The sequence below is a fragment of the Suncus etruscus genome, chromosome 14, assembly GCF_024139225.1.
Source record: "Suncus etruscus isolate mSunEtr1 chromosome 14, mSunEtr1.pri.cur, whole genome shotgun sequence".
Lineage (NCBI taxonomy): Eukaryota > Metazoa > Chordata > Mammalia > Eulipotyphla > Soricidae > Suncus > Suncus etruscus.
The window spans coordinates 81,222,003-81,239,502 of NC_064861.1; the positions used below are offsets into that span (position 1 = coordinate 81,222,003).

At 48.3% G+C, this 17,500-nt stretch overlaps 1 protein-coding gene and 1 non-coding gene across 2 annotated transcripts in view; one reads left to right on the forward strand and one right to left on the reverse strand.

The window, feature by feature from the left end:
* The window catches only part of ATP4A (ATPase H+/K+ transporting subunit alpha), a 25,755-nt gene that overhangs the window by 7,881 nt on the left and 374 nt on the right, over positions 1-17,500 (reverse strand). The window contains exons 2-11 of the mRNA XM_049787458.1: positions 17,216-17,410; positions 3,951-4,079; positions 3,800-3,859; positions 3,318-3,521; positions 2,272-2,385; positions 1,846-2,098; positions 1,397-1,665; positions 681-879; positions 230-339; positions 10-144 (exon numbers count right to left, since the gene is read on the reverse strand). Coding sequence (XP_049643415.1) covers positions 10-144; positions 230-339; positions 681-879; positions 1,397-1,665; positions 1,846-2,098; positions 2,272-2,385; positions 3,318-3,521; positions 3,800-3,859; positions 3,951-4,079; positions 17,216-17,410 — 1,668 coding nt within the window. The remainder of the gene's footprint in view (positions 1-9; positions 145-229; positions 340-680; positions 880-1,396; positions 1,666-1,845; positions 2,099-2,271; positions 2,386-3,317; positions 3,522-3,799; positions 3,860-3,950; positions 4,080-17,215; positions 17,411-17,500) is intronic.
* LOC126029183 (U6 spliceosomal RNA) lies at positions 16,817-16,923 on the forward strand. The gene has a single exon (XR_007502833.1). It is a non-coding gene; the product is annotated as a U6 spliceosomal RNA (small nuclear RNA).

Here is a 17,500-nt window from a genome sequence, read left to right on the forward strand (position 1 = left end):
GCTGCAGACCTGAAACTTGTTGGTGGAATTGAAGGGGATCTCGCAGACTTTGGGGAAGCGATCACGGTAGCCCATGGAGTTGCCCAGCGTCAGCTCCGAGAACTTGAGCAATGCTGTCTCCGATGCATCCCCAATCACTATGCGCTGGAGATGGGGTTCAGTGTCAGAAGTGAATCCGGCTGCATTAGATTCCCAGGTGTCCCCCCCCACAAAGCCCCCCAGATCTCACCTTGGGAACAGGCACCGAGTCCTGGCCCGACTTGAAGGCAGCTCGGTTGCACAGGGTGAGCACGCGGCACAGAGCCCGCCATGTCTCCGAAGACTGGTCAAAGGTCTGACCTGGAGGTCGGGCATCCATGTTAGGGCCAAGAAGGCGCTGCTCATGGGCACCCAGCCAGAGTGGCCTGTGAGTCTCCCATTAGCAGATCTAGCTCCTCCCCCTATAGACAAGTTACTTTCTCTGAGTGGGATCCTCTGGCCTCCTCATACCCCGGGTGGAATTGCATTTCAAGCCCAGCCTAGCCTCCTGGGAGGACAGATTCCAGGCCTCTTTGCAGACATGGGCTTAGTCTCCTCCTGGACCCAGGCCCTGGCACTCTTCCCAGAGGGCAAAGCTTTCCTTCGTGCCCTGGGAGCTCTTTTCTAGGTCCCCGACCCCCCTTTGTCTCTGCCTACTCCACCTGACTGGTCCTCTGTGGTGTCTGCAGTGTGGATGTGGTTGTCAAACCACAGATGGGACACGGTCATGCGGTTCTGAGTGAGGGTCCCTGTCTTGTCGGAGCAGATGACCGATGTGGAGCCCAGTGTCTCCACGGCCTCCAGGTTTTTGACCACACAATTCTTGCTGGCGAGTCTCTTGGCTGTCAGGGACAGGCAGACCTGGAGAAGGTGGGGACAAAGGCAGACGTGGGGACCCGTCCTTGCTTCCACCTCACTTCCTCCTCTCCCAGCACAGGGGTCTTCCACAGCAGCTCCTAGTATGGACTCAAAGCTCATTCTTGCTTCCTGGCCTTTGTCCAGCCTGTTCTTTCTACTTGCCCTGTCTCCCCAAACTTTCCAGCTGTGCATAATCAGACCTCAGCAACTTAGCTGAGGCCTTCTGGTCAGCATGGCCCCTCAGAGAAAGCCAGCAGTCCCTGCATCTCCTCTGGGGCAAATCCTGAGCCCAACACTAGCTCTGAACACTTGGGGTTTGGCTAAACACAGCCTGGAGTCACCTCAAAATGTTTGTGGATGGTCAGAGTGGCAGAGAGATGGGAAGATGAGGGAAGAATGGTTGATGAGGAGGGGGTAGAGACCTGGGTGATCAGTTAAGAGATGCTGACGGGTGACCCCAAGGGGCCAGAAGCCAGATCGGCTCTCAGCTTCACACCCCTCATTAGCCTCCCCAACTCACCGTGACAGTGGCTAGCAGCCCCTCAGGCACATAGGCCACCACAATGGCCATGAAGAAGACCATGGCCCGCAGGAAGGTGTAGCCAATGCACATGGCCACCACAAAGAACGTGGCACCAAAGAGGATGGCCAGGCCCGCGATGATGTCCACGAAGTGCTCGATCTCAATGGCGATGGGTGTTTTTTCGTTTTCCACCCCCGATGCCAGCGAGGCAATGCGCCCGATGATAGTGCGGTCTCCTGTGTTCACCACCAGGCCCTGGGCCGTACCTGCAGCCCACCAAGAGGGTGACTCAGGAGTGCAAACAGAAGGAAAGGAAGGGATGGAAGGCGGTAGAGGGGAGCCAGTGTGGGAGGCAGGGAGCCCACAGGACTGAAAGGGGACAGGTGTGGGAAGTGGGGGTTGGAGGTTGTGTCTCCAAGTGGGAAGGATGAAGGGGGAGCACAGACCTTCGAGGCACATGGTGGAGAAGAAGGCAATGTTGCGTGTCTCCAGGGGGCTCTCATGGGTGCATTCTGGTGAGCGGGTCTGTGGCTCCGACTCCCCGGTCAGCGAGGAGTTGTCCACCTTGCAGCCTTGGGCCTGCAGGATGCGGATGTCGGCCGGCACCCGGTCCCCGCCCTTCATCTCCACCAGGTCGCCTACCACCAGCTGGTCTGCGTTGATTTGGAACTTGTCCCCATCTCTGATCACTGTTGCTTGCTGTGAGGGTGGCAGGAGTTGGGGGAGTCAGTGAGTGCAGTAGGGAGGTGCAGAGTTGAGTACCTCGAGGGAGGGGTGAAGGGGTTTTTTGGCTCGATGGGAGGGAACCCCAGAGAGCTTCCAGAAGCCTGTCTGGTAGTGTCTCTGGCAACTAATGTGGCTCGGGGACCCACCTGGGGCACGAGGTTCTTGAAGCTGGCAATGATGTTGGTACTTTTGAACTCCTGATAGTAGCCGAAGCAGCCGGTGACCACAACCACAGCAATGAGGGCCAGGGCTAGATACAGCTGTGGGTACAGCAGGGCTGGGGTGAAGAGGGGGCCTGCCAGCTCCCTCATGGTCTTGGGGTCACCGTATAGTTTGTCCCACTCTGATAGGAAACTTCAGGCATGATGCCTGTGACACCAGTCCCCAGGGCCTTAATACCCTATGTCCAAGGACCCTACCTGGTCTCCAGAGTTTTGACCCCTAAATCTTCCATTCTATTTGCCCCCATATGTTCTGTTTTGTACCCCCATGTCACTCTGTACTGTGGTCATCTGGGTGCCCTTTCCTATGTCCCCCAAGTTTCACATCCCACATTCCAGGTCTATATTCTGTTGCCCTCTGATTCCTGTATCCAGGCATTCCCTTCCTGTGCCCTCAATTCTCATGCCCATGTGCATTTGTACCATAGATCTTGAAGCCTCAGGTTCTGCCTTCCATGACCAGGTTTCACATTCCAAGACCCCATACCCAATGTCATTCAGTGTAGATCTCAGACCCTACCCCATGACCCCTTTCCAAACCCTTGTCATTGGTACTTCCAAACCCCATGGTCCCTTGTCACTCATCACCCACTCATTCTGACACTTTAGAAAACCAGTGTCCTCTCATCCTGCATTTCTCTAGTTCCTCTGTTCCATGTGCATTGCCTTTAAGGCTCTCCGTGCCCTTGTGTGCCATGTCTGAGCACCTGTGTCCCAGGCACCCTTGTTATGCACCTTGTCCTTTTGACCTTGGCTCTTGAGTCTCTCTGAAGCTCCACCTATGTCCTCCATCTTGTAAATAGCTGCCCTTGCCATAGTGACAGGAACTTCCCCTGTGTCCCAGCCCCAGGCTCTTTCTTCCTCTTTCAGGTCTTAGAACCACATTTCAAGACACTGTTGTGGTCCCCATGTTCTGAGATTCCTGCCCAGTGTCCCAACTTCCCAGGCCCCAAATCCCTCTCCCCACTCACATTGTCATCGGTTGTCAGGTCACCTTCACTGGCCTGAATGGCAAAGGCGATGAGGCAGATAGCAGCGGCCACCCACATGAGGCACTGTAGGCCACCGGCCAGCTGCCTCGCAAACTTGACGTACTCTGGGGTGCCCTTGGGTGGCCGCAGGGCGTTGGGTCCATCCCGTAGCAGCAGTTCAGCTGCCAGGCGTGCAGACAGGCCCTATGGAAGAACCATGTCAGCAGGGCCCTGTTCTGTTTTGCCCTGCCCTAGGAGAGCTTCCCTCTTGCTGCCTCCCCTTCCTCTCTTCTCTCTCTCCTTCTCCATGTCTCTTCCCCCATTTATTCTCTCTCCACTTCTATCTGCTCCTCTTCCCATGTCTCCCCATGTCTCTTGATCCTGTCCTTCCTTTCTTCCTTTCTCTTGCCTCTCTCCATCTACAGTTCCCTCCTCCCCCATCTCCCCTGCCCCTCTCTGCCCTCACCCCTGCCCCAGTTCACCTTGGTGGCACTGGTCTTGTATTTCTGTTCCAGCTCTGTCACTGACAGTTGGTGGTCATTCTGTGTGGTGAATTCAGGACATAGGCTGTCACTGTCAGGCTCTCACTAGATCCCCCACAGACTCCCCCGGACTCCCCCAGGCCATGCTCACAATCTCCATCTCCTTCTTCATGTTCTCCAGTTTATCCTTCCGCTTGCCCCCACCGCCACTCTTCTTGTTCATCTTGGCGGTCTTGTTCCCACCAGAGCCCGCTTCAACTGAGTACAGCTCGTAATTGTCCTGGAAATGGGGGAAGCATCAGCTTATCGGGGAACCCCTGCTCCAACCTGCAGCCCTGATCCCCCCATCGTGGTGCCCCCAACCCCACATACTGTCTTCCCCATGATGCTGGTGCCACCGCCCCTCCTTGGCAGACAGAGCCTGAGGTCTGGACTAGCCCTAATATATCAAGGAGAGAGGAGGTGGGGCAGGTTTGGCCTGATTACAGCTGATTGTGGGGCTCCTTGGGGTGACCTCCAGGCCTGGGCAACTCAGGTATTCCCCCACTGAATTGCCCAAACTGGTCAGGCCCCAGCTCTACCCACCGCTGAGCTCAGGGAACCACGGGAAAATCCAACCCAAAGAGCGAACTCATGGACCATGAACTCTGCACCATGGTGTATTCGGGTGGTCCCTGGGCTCCCTCATTTGGAGCATGCCAAGCCCCAGGAGGAGAGCTGTGCGCAGCTGATGACCAGGGCCAGACTGTCAAATGATGACCATGAAAACCTACATTTTCTTGCACATTACCAACCCAGGTCAAACCCTGGTTTGATCCCCAGCATCCCATATGGTCCTCCAAGGCAGTCAGGAGTGATTTTTGAGCACAGAGCCTATAGTAATCCCTGAGTGTCACCGGGTGTGACCCAAAAACAAAACAAAACAAAAAAACCTACATTTCACAGTAGTGATGCCACCTTAGGTGCCCCACATGTGTGACCTTAGGGGTCCCCTCCCTGCTACAAAAAGTTACTGCCACTCCCATTGTATGCACAGAGGGAAAAGGCCCAGAGGCACCCTACTATCCAGCTCAAGCCCACACAGTTCTCAGCCGAATCCCATTTCCCCCAAGGTGCCAGTTGGTAACAAGCCATGTCTAAGTGGTGCCAGGTCTGAGTTCTGAGGATCCCTTTCTGCACCCACACCAAGTCAGGAACCTCTGCAGATAGCAGGCACAGGTAGAGCAATGGAATAGGGTCTCGGCTTTCTCAGGATAGGTCCCCTGGGGCCAGTGCAACAGGTGTGAGACCCTACAGGTGACATTGCCATAGTGATGCCCTTCTCGGAGTAGGTCACCCGGAAAGGCTAAAGCCAGGGGCAGCCCGAGTTCCTCCCTACACCCACTGCACTGATCATCAAAGCCTGCTCCAGAAAGTACCTAGGGAGGAGGTGGGGGTCCCAGGTGGCACTGACTGCCTAGTGAAGAGCCTACTCATTCCGGGGACTTCTCTCCACATGAAGATCTATATCAGGATAGAGATGGAGTCCACAATAGAGTGGGACCCTGAATTCCATCCCTGAACCCAAAACAAAACCCAAAACAGAACAGCTGGTGTCACTCTTCTACTTACAACTTTCAAGGGTTTCCCCTGCATGTCAGATAAACTTCACTTTCAGTCCTAAAAGATTAGCCCAAGCCTTCTAAACCCAAATTCCTCTAAGCTTCCACTGGAGCAATCTCCCAGCTCAATCTTCCCCCAGGCCTTTGCACTTGCAGTTCCTGCTCCTAGATGGACCCTTGATATAAATGAATGCTTTTCTCCCTTCAGGTCTCAGTTTAAACAGCACCTCTTCAGAGAGAACTCACTTTTAGGGAGGACTGGGGGCTTGGACCACACCCAACAATGCTCAGGGTTTACTCCTGGTTCTGAGCACAGTGGTCACTCCTGGTTGGCTCTGAGGACCATATGAGGTTGCCAGGAATTGAACCCGGTCAACCATATGCAAGGGAAGTTCCTTCTTCATTGTATTATCAATCCCCAGAAAGGCCTCACTTATACAATCTCTCAGCAGACTCCATCTTCTTATCCAGCCTTGCTCTGCTTCCTTTACCTGACTTGCACTTTATTTTTGTTTGGTGTCAGTCTTGCCACACGAGAGGATTGTGTTTGCTACCATGGGAATAGCGCCTAGGACTTCAGACCCAGCAGAGGCTAAGTGAGCACAGTTAGTCTGGGAACTAAAATTCAGATAAACTTAAGCTTACCTCTCCACTGGCCAGAAAGATTCACTAAGAAACCTGAACAAAAGAATCAAGCTGGGACTTCAAAGCCCCATGTTTATGAGGCAGACGTTCTAGCTCTGAGGCATCTCCAGATTCAGCAATTAGATTATTTTATGATCATTTTTTCAACAGTTTATCTTCAAACCTACAAATTACAAAGAGGTGAAATGTGCCTTGGCGTGTCCTTCGCATAAACTTGACCATTGTACTACATTTGGGCCCCAGAGCTATGCATCTAGACAAAATGTTTTCAGCTTTTGGCCAAATCTCTAGATGTGGGAGACGGGGTGCTACTGATCCCCAAACATTCAGACATTTCCCTCCCGTGAAGGAGGCCATTGCTGCACATAACCCTGCCCCAATAGCTAAAAATCAGGAAATCAGTGCTAACATGATATAAATTTTCTACTGCCCATTTCTGGCCTTTTCCTTGGCCCAGGACCCAATCCGGGAGCAGTCCCTTCATTCAGTTGTCATGTCTCCTGTGTATATCTATGCAGAGACATTTGCCTCATTCTCCCCTAGTCTTTCCTGACTGCTTCTTTGCAAGACTTTCCACAGCTGGGATTTGCTGGTGACAAAATTTGGGAGATGGGCTGTGGGCAGGAACAGGGCTGAGCGGTCACTCATAGAGCAAAGCATGCAGAGGGACTCACTTACGAGGGTCTAAGCAGCCTAGAACAAGGGGATATTGGGAGACTTCCAGGAAGCTTCATTATGATCATGGGGCAGCTCAAAGATGTCTTTGCTGTTACAGTGATGTCATCACGCAGTACAACTATATGGTGATTAGAGAGATGAGACACAGCACCCCCAAACCCAACCACTTGATGGGGCTTTGGTCTTATCTGTGCTGACTATCCAGCATGCAGTGTGTTAATGGGTAAATATTTTTCACTCCCACCCCAGTGACATAACCTTTAAATCTTTTGTAGTTCTAGATTTTGGGGGAGTGTGGTGGGGGAGGTATTGGCAGGTGGGTTCTGCAATTCTAATCCATCTCAGGGAGCTCCTGGGGGGCTTTCAGGGGTCAGAAGGAGACAGCCTATGCAGCACCCAGCACAGACTTGGTGGACTAGACAAAGCCATTTCAGGCTGAGCAATACACCTAGACCTGCTGGGACCCCGACTTCTTGAACAAATGTCACAAGGCCACACAGCCCCTTCTGCCATCTTGCACAATCCTTGGGACTTTAAAGAAGAATCCAGGGTTGTAAAATCACCCCCCACACTGTTTCTCCAACCCCAGGTGAATGAGTCTGAATCAAAGTCGCAAATGAAATAATCCAAACCAGGCTGAGGGTTGAAACACGTATAGTCTGGCAGTCTTCTACCTCATATCTTCACCTTGCTGCCTGCCAGAACTGCTGTTTTTATTGAGTACCCTGGGTGAGGCAGTAAGGACAGATAGCTCAGTCCCACCTAGGTTTACAAGTAAAAGAATCTCTTTTGGGGTAAATCCAAGTTATAAACAAACATACAAAGGAACCATAGATGATCTTTGTTTTAGGTAAAATAAGGTATAACCTAACACAGGGTAGCCCCAGACACCTCCTGAAAGCACAGCGACCATGCCTGCAGGAGACCCTGGGTGCAAAAGGAATTTGAACCAGGATTGTCAACACCCAGGCAACTCAGTGCCCTACAAGGTTTAGGGTGTCAGCTCCCCCACCCCACCCCGTGTCCCTTTTTTCTGTGGCTCCTGACCATTTCATACTCTTGGAGACTGCTTGCCCAGCCATCTGTCTGCCCAAAGTATTGTTTCCCAATCTTTTTGTTTTTGTTTTTGTTTTTGGGTCACACCCAGCAATGCTCAGGGTTACTCCTGGCTCTACGCTCAGAAATCACTCCTGGCAGGCCTGGGGGACCGTATGAGATGTCACTGTCCTTCTGCATGCAAGTCAAATGCCCTACTTTCATGCTATCTCTCCAGCCCCTTGTTTCCCAGTCTTGATCCATGCAGTTCCCTTGACTTGAATCTCTTTCCCTACCTCTTTCCCCTTTTCTGATATTCCTCTTTCTCATTTTAGCTCACTTGTCCCTTCCTCCACAAACACTTTCCAGTCTAGGACCTGGCTGGGTTAGAGAACTCCCAGGAGTTCCCAGACTTCCCTAACTCTAACCCTGAGCCCCTGACCCTCACCCCAAGCAGTAACTCTTCTATCACAGCCTGATCTCTTCTGATGGTCATTATTTGGAAACATTCTATCTCACCCCAGACTCAGGAGGGTAGGACCCAGGATGTCTGTCCCTGTGGCGCCCAGTCCAGGGCCAGCCCAGACTGACCTCAGAAGTGTTTGCTGAGTGAAGGGACTCATTGTAACCGTGACTTTTGTGTTGGCTTCCCCTGATAAGATAGTGAACTCAGCAATGTCCTTCGCCTCCTGAGCAGGTCACCCTGCACCCCCATACTGACCCCAGAGAAGACTGAAGTCAGGAGCTGGTAGGTGGGGGAACTAACCTCTCTACAAGCTGGCATTGGAGCTGTGGGGTACCCACATCTCCCTGCAGTCCACATCGCTTTGTCCTTCAGAGAAATGATCACTTTTCCTTTGTTTACAAGTCTTTCACAGTTATATTTAAGGTACAAAGTGGCAGTGAATTAGGGCCATTCCCACCACCAGTGTTGACCTCCCTCCACCACTGTTCCCAGCATGTATCCCATACATCTCCACCCTTATTCCCCTGGACTGCTAGTGTAACAGGTCTCTTTTGTGTATAGCTTGTTGCAGTTTAGGTATCTTGAATCTATTGTCATTGACTTAGGGTTGGATATTTAGATTTGATTGTTTTTTATTTCCACTCAATGTGCATGAGACTGCTTTGTCCCTGGTACCATCCACTTTTTTTTTTTTCTCAATTTGTAGGAAGACAGAAATATGAGGCAGGACAAGATGATTTATGTTCTATGGTTCTGTTAAAAATAAGGTGGCTGGGAGCCCCTGTCTAGAAGCTATAAATATAAATTCCCCCCCCTTTGGTTTTTGGGTCACACCCAGCAGTGCTCAGGAGTTACTCCTGGCTCTACACTCAGAAATCACTCCTGGCAGGCTCAAGGAATATATGGGATGCTGAGATTCGAACCACCGTCCTTCTGCATGCAAGGCAAATGCCCTACCTTCATGCTATCTCTCCGGCTCCTATAAATATAAATTTAAAAGAAGAAAAAAAAGAAAAATGAAAAAAAAGCAAAGATGATTTTATGTTTTTTATCTTTTTTCTTTTTTTCTTTTAGCCAGTCAAATTGAGCGGTGGGGGGAGGGGTTATATACCAACTTTTGTGATACTAAGGTTAATAAATTCTGATAAACCACTGCCATCAGACCAGCCAAAGATTGCTTTCTAATAAACAATATCTCTTATTTACTGGGGCTTTTGTGTGTTTTCTGAATCCAATAGAATGAATCCTGGTGTGTGTGTGTGTAGATATTTCTTTTTTTTTCTTTTTTTTTCTTTTTGTGTGTAGATATTTCTTGTTTAGCTTTGACTGATGAAACCCTAATGCCTCAATTTCAAAACACAATCAACTTTTGTTGAATGATTCATTATAACCCAGGATATCCAGCAGCATGCAGGACTCATAACCACAAATACAGCCTTGGACACACATGGCCTTGCAGAGGAATGATTAGAGTTGGGGCGGTGGGGTGGGGAGTGTGCCCAAGCTGTGCTCAGAGGGTCCTGGGACCACAACCAGTGACACTCAGACATACAGCTTCATGCTAATCAGTACTTCTCAGGTCCAGATGAGCTGCATGCAGTACCCCAACCACCCGGGAGTGCTGGAGGTGGGGGCTCTGCATGTTTTTCCAAGCTGGAGATGGTGCTTGGGGAAATATGCAGTGTAAAGGATGTACAGCTCTTTGAGCTATCTCTAGGACCTGGAATTCTTTGTTCATCAAAGACACATGATGCCACCAAAACATAGAGAGCCAGATAGTTGCAAGTGCACATATTGTTAGGTATGAAAAAAAATCAAAGGAAATTTCCACTACAAAGGAGCCAGAGGCCTGCAGGGGGAGCTTTTGTGCATTATCCCTGGCCAGCAAGTGCTCACTGAGACTCTACTGAGTTCTGTTTTTTGTTTGGGGGCCATGCCCTGCTGGAAAAGAAAAAAGCTCTAGAGTTTCCTGTTGCTGAGGCTGGAAAGGACCTGCAGAATCCTAGCTAAGATTTCTAAACCCCAACAGCAGCACAATACAATAAAACCACCCATCCCCATTTTTGCTGTCTCCCTGCCAGCATCCTTCCACTTTCTTCCAGAAAGGTGCACAATATAATGATTTGGTTTCTGTGTATTGTGAAATGATTAGCATAACTAGGCCAGCTTAGATCCATTTGATAGAGATATAATTAAAGAAAACAGAAGCCCAAAACCTGGGAAACTGTTCTGTGGTGAGAACTCTTGGGATTTACTCTTATGTAAAGAATTGCCATCATGATATGCATTGAATTAAGGATACTTATTTACCTTGTGCATGTTTGTGCCCTTTTTTGTTTTGTTTTGTCCTGTACTCAGGGGTTACTCCTGATTAGGCACTAGGAATCACTCCTGGAGGGCTTGAAACACCATATTGGCTGCCTGAAATTAAACCCAGGCAGTTGCATGCAAAGCAAATGGCCTTCCTGCTATGCTATTGCTCTGGCCCCATGATTACATTCCTTCAATTCAGAGTCAACTCCTTTGACTGGTAAACTTTGTTATACAAACTCAGGAAAGTCTGAATTAATTTCAGAGTTTGCTTTTTATTTGTTTTTGGGTGGGAAGCTTTTGTTTTTGTTTTGGGGTCACACTCAGCAGTGCTCAGGGATAAGTCTTGGCTCTGAGCTCAGGAGTGACTCTTTATGGTCTTTGGAGGACCATATGGGATGATGGCAATCTGACCCTAGTCAGCCGCAGACAGGACAAGCACCATTCACTGTAATAGCACTGCAGTCCCTTCTGGGTTTGTTTTTATTGATTTTTTTCTTTAGGGCCATATTTGGTGATGCTCAGGGGTTACTCCTGGCTATGCGCTTAGAAGCCTCTCCTGGCTTGGGGGACCATATGGGACGCTGGGAGATCAAACCACGGTCTGTCCTAGGCTAGCACATACAAGGCAAATGCCCTACCACTTGCGTCACCTGCTCTGGACCCTTGTTCTTATTGATTTTAGGTTCCACATATAGGTGAGCACATCCAGTCAATATAAATGTCTTTCTATTATTTCATTTAACTTAATACCTTCAAGTTCCATCCATGTTAGCCCAACTAGAATGATTTTACTTTTAATGACAGAATAATATTCCTAGGATGGAGAGGAGAGAGAGACTGATTCACCCACTGGTGAGACACATATGTTGTTTCTATGTCACACCTATTGTAAAACAGAAAGGAGGTTTTGTGTTTCCTATTGGTGTTCATCCACCTCCCACACCCTCAAATTCACCTGCTCCAACAACACACAGCTGCCTCACCTTCATCCTTCTCTGCCATGAATCTCCAGCTGATGTTTCCTCAATTTAGAATTGAACAGTTCTATTCTCTGAAGACAGGTTATTGGAACGGGATGAAAAACAATTTGAAGCAATTATGTTTGGTACATTTAAAGAGATCAAAGGCTATCTCAGCAATAACAATACCAGATAAGGGATCTCAGAAACCTTGTTAATATGTTGAAGCACAAGAGAACTGGAATAAAGAATGAAATAAATGGAAAAAGGAGCAATATGGAACTCTCTCAGCAACTTAAAAGAGGCAGAGAGGCCTAAAAACAAACCGAGTCATAGGAAAATAGCAATGGGTTGCTTAGATTAGCTCCTACTTGGGGGTGGGGTAGTGGCAGGAAAATGATCTTGATTCATCTGCAATATCAAACAAGAAGCTGTTCCTGATTTTCAAAACTCAAAACTGAAACCAAACATTTCCCTACTGGCACAGACTTGTGGCAACCACCACAAGTGCTCAACCAACTCCCAAACCTCTCCTCAGCACCAAAAGACTAAAAAAAATATAGAGAGATCACACCATATCACTGCTTTGGTTCAATGTCTCTCCTTCACACTGAAAAATTCCAAACACGGGCCCGGAGAGATAGCACAGCGGCGTTTGCCTTGCAAGCAGCCGATCCAGGACCAAAGGTGGTTGGTTCGAATCCCGGTGTCCCATATGGTCCCCCGTGCCTGCCAGGAGCTATTTCTGAGCAGACAGCCAGGAGTATCCCCTGAGCATCGCCGGGTGTGGACCAAAAACCAAAAAAAAAAAAAAAGAAAAAAGAAAAATTCCAAACACCTGGGGCCAAGAGCAGACACAGTTGGAGCACATGCCACACATGCAGCCAACCCAGTTTGAGTCTCCACCACATGTTGCTCCTAGCGTTTCCTGATGATGCAGCCCTGGAAGACTCCAAGGTCCAGCTGAGTGTGGCTATGGAAGCCCTAGTATGTTCAGTGGTAGCCCTGATAGTTCCTGGCATTGCAGGACTCAAAGAGTATCTCATCCTTGGGCCCTTCCACTGCATCTATGACTCAGTTGATTGAAAATCATCAGAGGGTCCCTCAGGAAAAAAATCCAAGCATTGGGGGCTGGAGAGTTAGCATGGAGGTAAGGTGTTTGCCTTGCATGCAGGAGGATGGTGGTTCAAATCCCGGCATCCCATATGGTCCCCCGAGCTTGCCAGGATTGATTTCTGAGCCTAGAGCCAGGGGTAACCCCTGAGTGCTGCTGGGTGTGACCCAAAAACCAAAAAAAAAAAAAAATTCAAGCATCTTCCTGTGGCCTACAGGACTTCACCACTGATGGCCACAGTCCTCTCTCCCTGCACTCATCTCTCTCTCTCCCAGCTGCACTTCTAGAGCCTTCTTAGCCCTTTCTGTTGATCTGCAAAGACTTTCACAGCTCTTAGCAAAAGTCAAGCTCTAGTAGCATCCACTGGTCACTGTTAAGCCACCCAATATTCTTCCTAGTATTTTTCTTTTGTACCATAAGTTGCACCCCCCCCACCCCCAAGATGGGAGAGAATGTCTGCATGTCTTATGGAGTGAATGCCCCCTGGAGCTGAAGCCTAAGTGCAGGGGAGGAGAGTATATACTTAACCACTTGGCATCCGCAGTGTTTTGCCCCCTTTATTACACAGACATATCATATATTACAAGGTTAACACACTTTCACTGTCACATAGAGCTTTCGTTTAAGACTATTTGATTGCTGCTGTGACTTTTATTTTTTATATTAACAAAAAAGTATTTTTAATTTTTTTTTATTTTCTACTGTAAAAAAAAGAGATAGGTAAATCTGTTTAACCAGCTGTGAACCAGCATATTGTACATATAATTCAGCCTTGCAGGCTGGTTATTCCCAGCCACTGTCTCCTGATGTCATATCGCGTTGCACAACTTGTATTAGAATATATTTTTTCGGGGCCGGGTAGGTGGCGCTGGAGGTAAGGTGTCTGCCTTGCAAGCGCTAGCCAAGGAAGGACCGCGGTTCGATCCCCCGGCGTCCCATATGGTCCCCCCAAGCCAGGGGCGACTTCTGAGCACATAGCCAGGAGTAACCCCTGAGCGTCAAACGGGTGTGGCCCAAAAACAAAAAAAAAAAAAAAGAATATATTTTTTCATGGGGCCGGCGAGGTGGCGCTGGAGGTAAGGTGTCTGCCTTGCAAGCGCTAGCCAAGGAAAGATCGCGACCGAGGTTCGATCCCCCGGCATCCCATATGGTCCCCCCAAGCCAGGGGCAATTTCTGAGCACTTAGCCAGGAGTAACCCCTGAGCATCAAACGGGTGTGGCCCGAAAAACCAACAACAACAAAAAAAGAATATATTTTTTCTTGTTTTCCTAGTCTAAAAATTATGTGCGTCTTATAGTTAGGTGAGTCTTATAGTGTGAAAAATATGGTACCTTACCTGTCATTATCTTATTTACTCCTGACTTGTTTTATTTCTTCTCTTCTCTGGGATGATATGAGAATCTGCTCTATCTTGTTCAATGCAGTATTTCTGGGTACACAGTTGTTGCTCAATAGATACTGGTTGAGGGGTCAGAGAGATAGCATGGAGGTAGGGCATTTGCCCTGCATGCAGAAGGACGGTGGTTTGAATTCCAGCATCCCATATGGTCCCCAGGAGCAATTACTGAGCGTAGATCCAGGAGTAACCCCTGGGTGCTGCTGGTTATGACCCAAAAAACAAAAATAAATATATAAATAAATAAATACTGGTTGAAAAAGCAAATGAACATTAAAGGAATTCATACAGAGAAAACAAGAAAGATCATCCATAAAGCAGAAATCTCCATATATGGTTTATTATCCTCAAAGTGCCTTAAGGAGGTGAGTTTTGTTTAGGTGTTAGAATCAGAGTTCAAAAGCCTTCGAGGAGCAAGGAAGGCTCATCATGGAAGGCTCATCATCATTGGTCCTCCATCCTGGGACAGAGAAGAAACTTGATGGCTAGAGGAGATGAGTCCATGCCATCCTCATAGTCTTCTGGGTGGGCAAGCATCTGTTACCAGCTCATGTGGACCGAAAGGGTGAATAATATGAATAGTAGCCCGAGGAGGATACTTGCGGCGCACAAGATCAAGGCCATATTGGAATTCCTCTGTGCCCTGATTTCATCTCCACATCTGTTGGCATCCCTGGTCTGTGGACAGGGGAGGCAAATTGGTGGGAAGGTCCTTTGAGGTAGGGTGTAAATGAAGGAGATGAGTCAGGGAAAAGAAGGGTCCTTGGAAGGAAGAAGGGAAGCTAGAGAGAGCTCCTTGGAAGAAATATTGGGTCTGGGTGGATTTGCCCATCCACTCCTCAACCAGGAGGAAAGGAAATCATGTAAAGGGAAAGAGGACAAAGTTCATTTCCTTGAAATGCTATCTGGTCCAGCCTCTTTGAAAAGCAACATAACAATCTCTCAAAAACAAATAGGAAGAGTTGTGCATATAACCCACTGATATCACTTCTTAACATATATCCCCAAAACACACCCCAAAAATAATTTAAAAGGATAGATGCACAGCTATATTTATCACCACACTTGGATGTAGAAACAATCCAAATGCCCAATAGAAGTTGTGATATTGGGCCAGAGTGATAGTAACAGCAGGTAGGGCATTTGTCTTGCATGCAACCAACCTGTGTTTAATCCCTGGCATCCCATATCGTTCCCCTAGCCCCTCCAAAAGTGATTCCTGAGCACAGAGCCAGAAGTAAACCCAGTAAGCCCCAGAGGGGGGCAGGAATGTAAGCCTGAGTAAGTATTGAGTAAGCATTTCTGGGTATGCCACACCAAAAAAACAAGGGGGGGGGGAGTAAACCCTGAGGACTACTGTGTGTGGCCAAAAAAAAAATCAGATCAAAACAACAAAGATTTTCTTTTTTTACTGTGATTAAATTTTAAGAGTTTTAGGGGTCAGTGAGGTGGGCACTAGAGGTAAGGTGTCTGCCTTGCAAGCACTAACCAAGGAAAGGACCACGGTTCAATCCCCGGCGTCCCATATGGTCCCCCCAAGCCAGGGGCAATTTCTGAGCGCTTAGCTAGGAGTAACCCCTGAGCATCAAATGGGTGTGGCCAAAAAAAAATTTTAAGAGTTTTGCATGCAAAACACACATACACACATATGCACACACAATAGAATACTATTCAGCTCTAAGAACAAAATGATGCAATTTTGTATGGCATGGAAAAAAGTATGTGAGGGTATCGTGCTGAGTGAAGTTAGTCAAAAAGAAAGGGATAGGGCCGGAGCAATAGCACAGCAGTAGGGCATTTGCCTTGTACTCAGGCAATCCTGGACAGACAGTGGTGGTTCGAATCTTGGCATCCCATATGGTCCCCTGAGCCTGTCAGGAGCGATTTCTGAGTACAGAGTTCAGCTCATATGGTCCCCCTGAGCACTGTCAGGGGTAAATAAATAAATGAATGAATAAATAAATAACGGGATAGAGGAGCAAGAGTGAAAATACAGCAGGTAGGGCATTTACCTTGCATTCAACTGACCCAGTTTTGATCTCTGGCACCTTATATGGTTTCCTGAAAACCATCTGGAGTAATCCCTGAATGCAGAGCCAGGGGTAAATCCTGTTGTGGTGTCAGAGGAGGAGGAGGAAGAGGTAGAGGAGGAAAAGGAGAATGAGGAAGAGGAGGAGGAGAAAGAGGTTGAGGAGGAGGAGAAGGAGGAGGAGAAGAAGAAGAAGAAGAAGAAGAAGAAGAAGAAGAAGAAGAAGAAGAAGAAGAAGAAGAAGAAGAAAGAAGAAGAAAGAAGAAAGAAGACAAAAGAAGAAGAAGAAGAAGAAAGAAGAAGAAAGAAGAAAGAAGAAGGAAGAAGAAGAAGAAGAAGAAGAAGAAGAAGAAGAAGAAGAAGAAGAAGAAGAAGAAGAAGAAGAAGAAGAAGAAGAAGAAGAAGAAGAAGAAGAAGAAGAAGAAGAAGAAATAGATATGGAACGATTTCTCTCATATGTAAAGATACACAGCTAGATAACAACAAAGTTTAGGAAAGAAAGGTGGGTACAGTCGTGATGCGTGTGGTGTTGGAATTCTGTGCACTCTCATTCACAGTATAGTAAATCATAGCATCTCAATCCATACAAAATAAAAGGAAAAAATAAATAGGAGTTCCCAGAGAAGCAGCAGATTGGTGAGATGTGAGAGGACCAGTATGATACTTAAGGGGAAGGATGAAAAATGAGGAGCATCCCTAGAGAGATGAGGAGAACAATGGGGGAAGGGCATGGTGTCCCTTGGGGAGAACACTAGAGCCCTATATTAAACATGGAAAAGGGTGCTCGCTTTGGCAGTACATACACTAAAACTGTAACGATACAGAGAAGACTAACATGACCCCTGAACAAGGATGACAAGCAAATTCGTGAAGCATTCCATATTTAAAAAAGAAATGGAGGGGCCAGAGTGGTGGCACAAGCAGTAGGGCGTCTGCCTTGCATGCGCTAACCTAGGATGGACTGTGGTTTAATCCTCCAGCATCCCATATGGCTCCCCAAGCCAAGAGCGATTTCTGAGCACATAGCCAGGAGTAACCCTGAGCATCATAGGGTGTGATCCAACTCCCCCCCCAAGTGGAAAAGGGCAAAAGAAATTGGATTTGTGGGAAAGGGTACCCCTGGCATGGCTCCATTCCTGGAAAGGGGACATGGTGGAGGAACAAAGGATTATACCTCACCTTGATAGAGAAAATGAGGGCAGGAATCCCGAAGGGGAAACAGCAGAGGAGGGACAAGATGGACAGGGACAGGTAGTCCTCCGGGAGGGAGTCGTCCAGGGACTCCACAGACATCCGTGGGCAGTCACAGGAGGCCATCGGAGCTAGGAAGCTGCAGCTATCTGATTCAGTCAGCACTGGAGAGACCAGCAAGGTCTGTGGACAGCAAGCAGAGAGCTATGACAGCCAAGGACTGTGGGTGGGCTGAAGTGACTCCACTTAGAATATGCCAGACTCCACAAAACC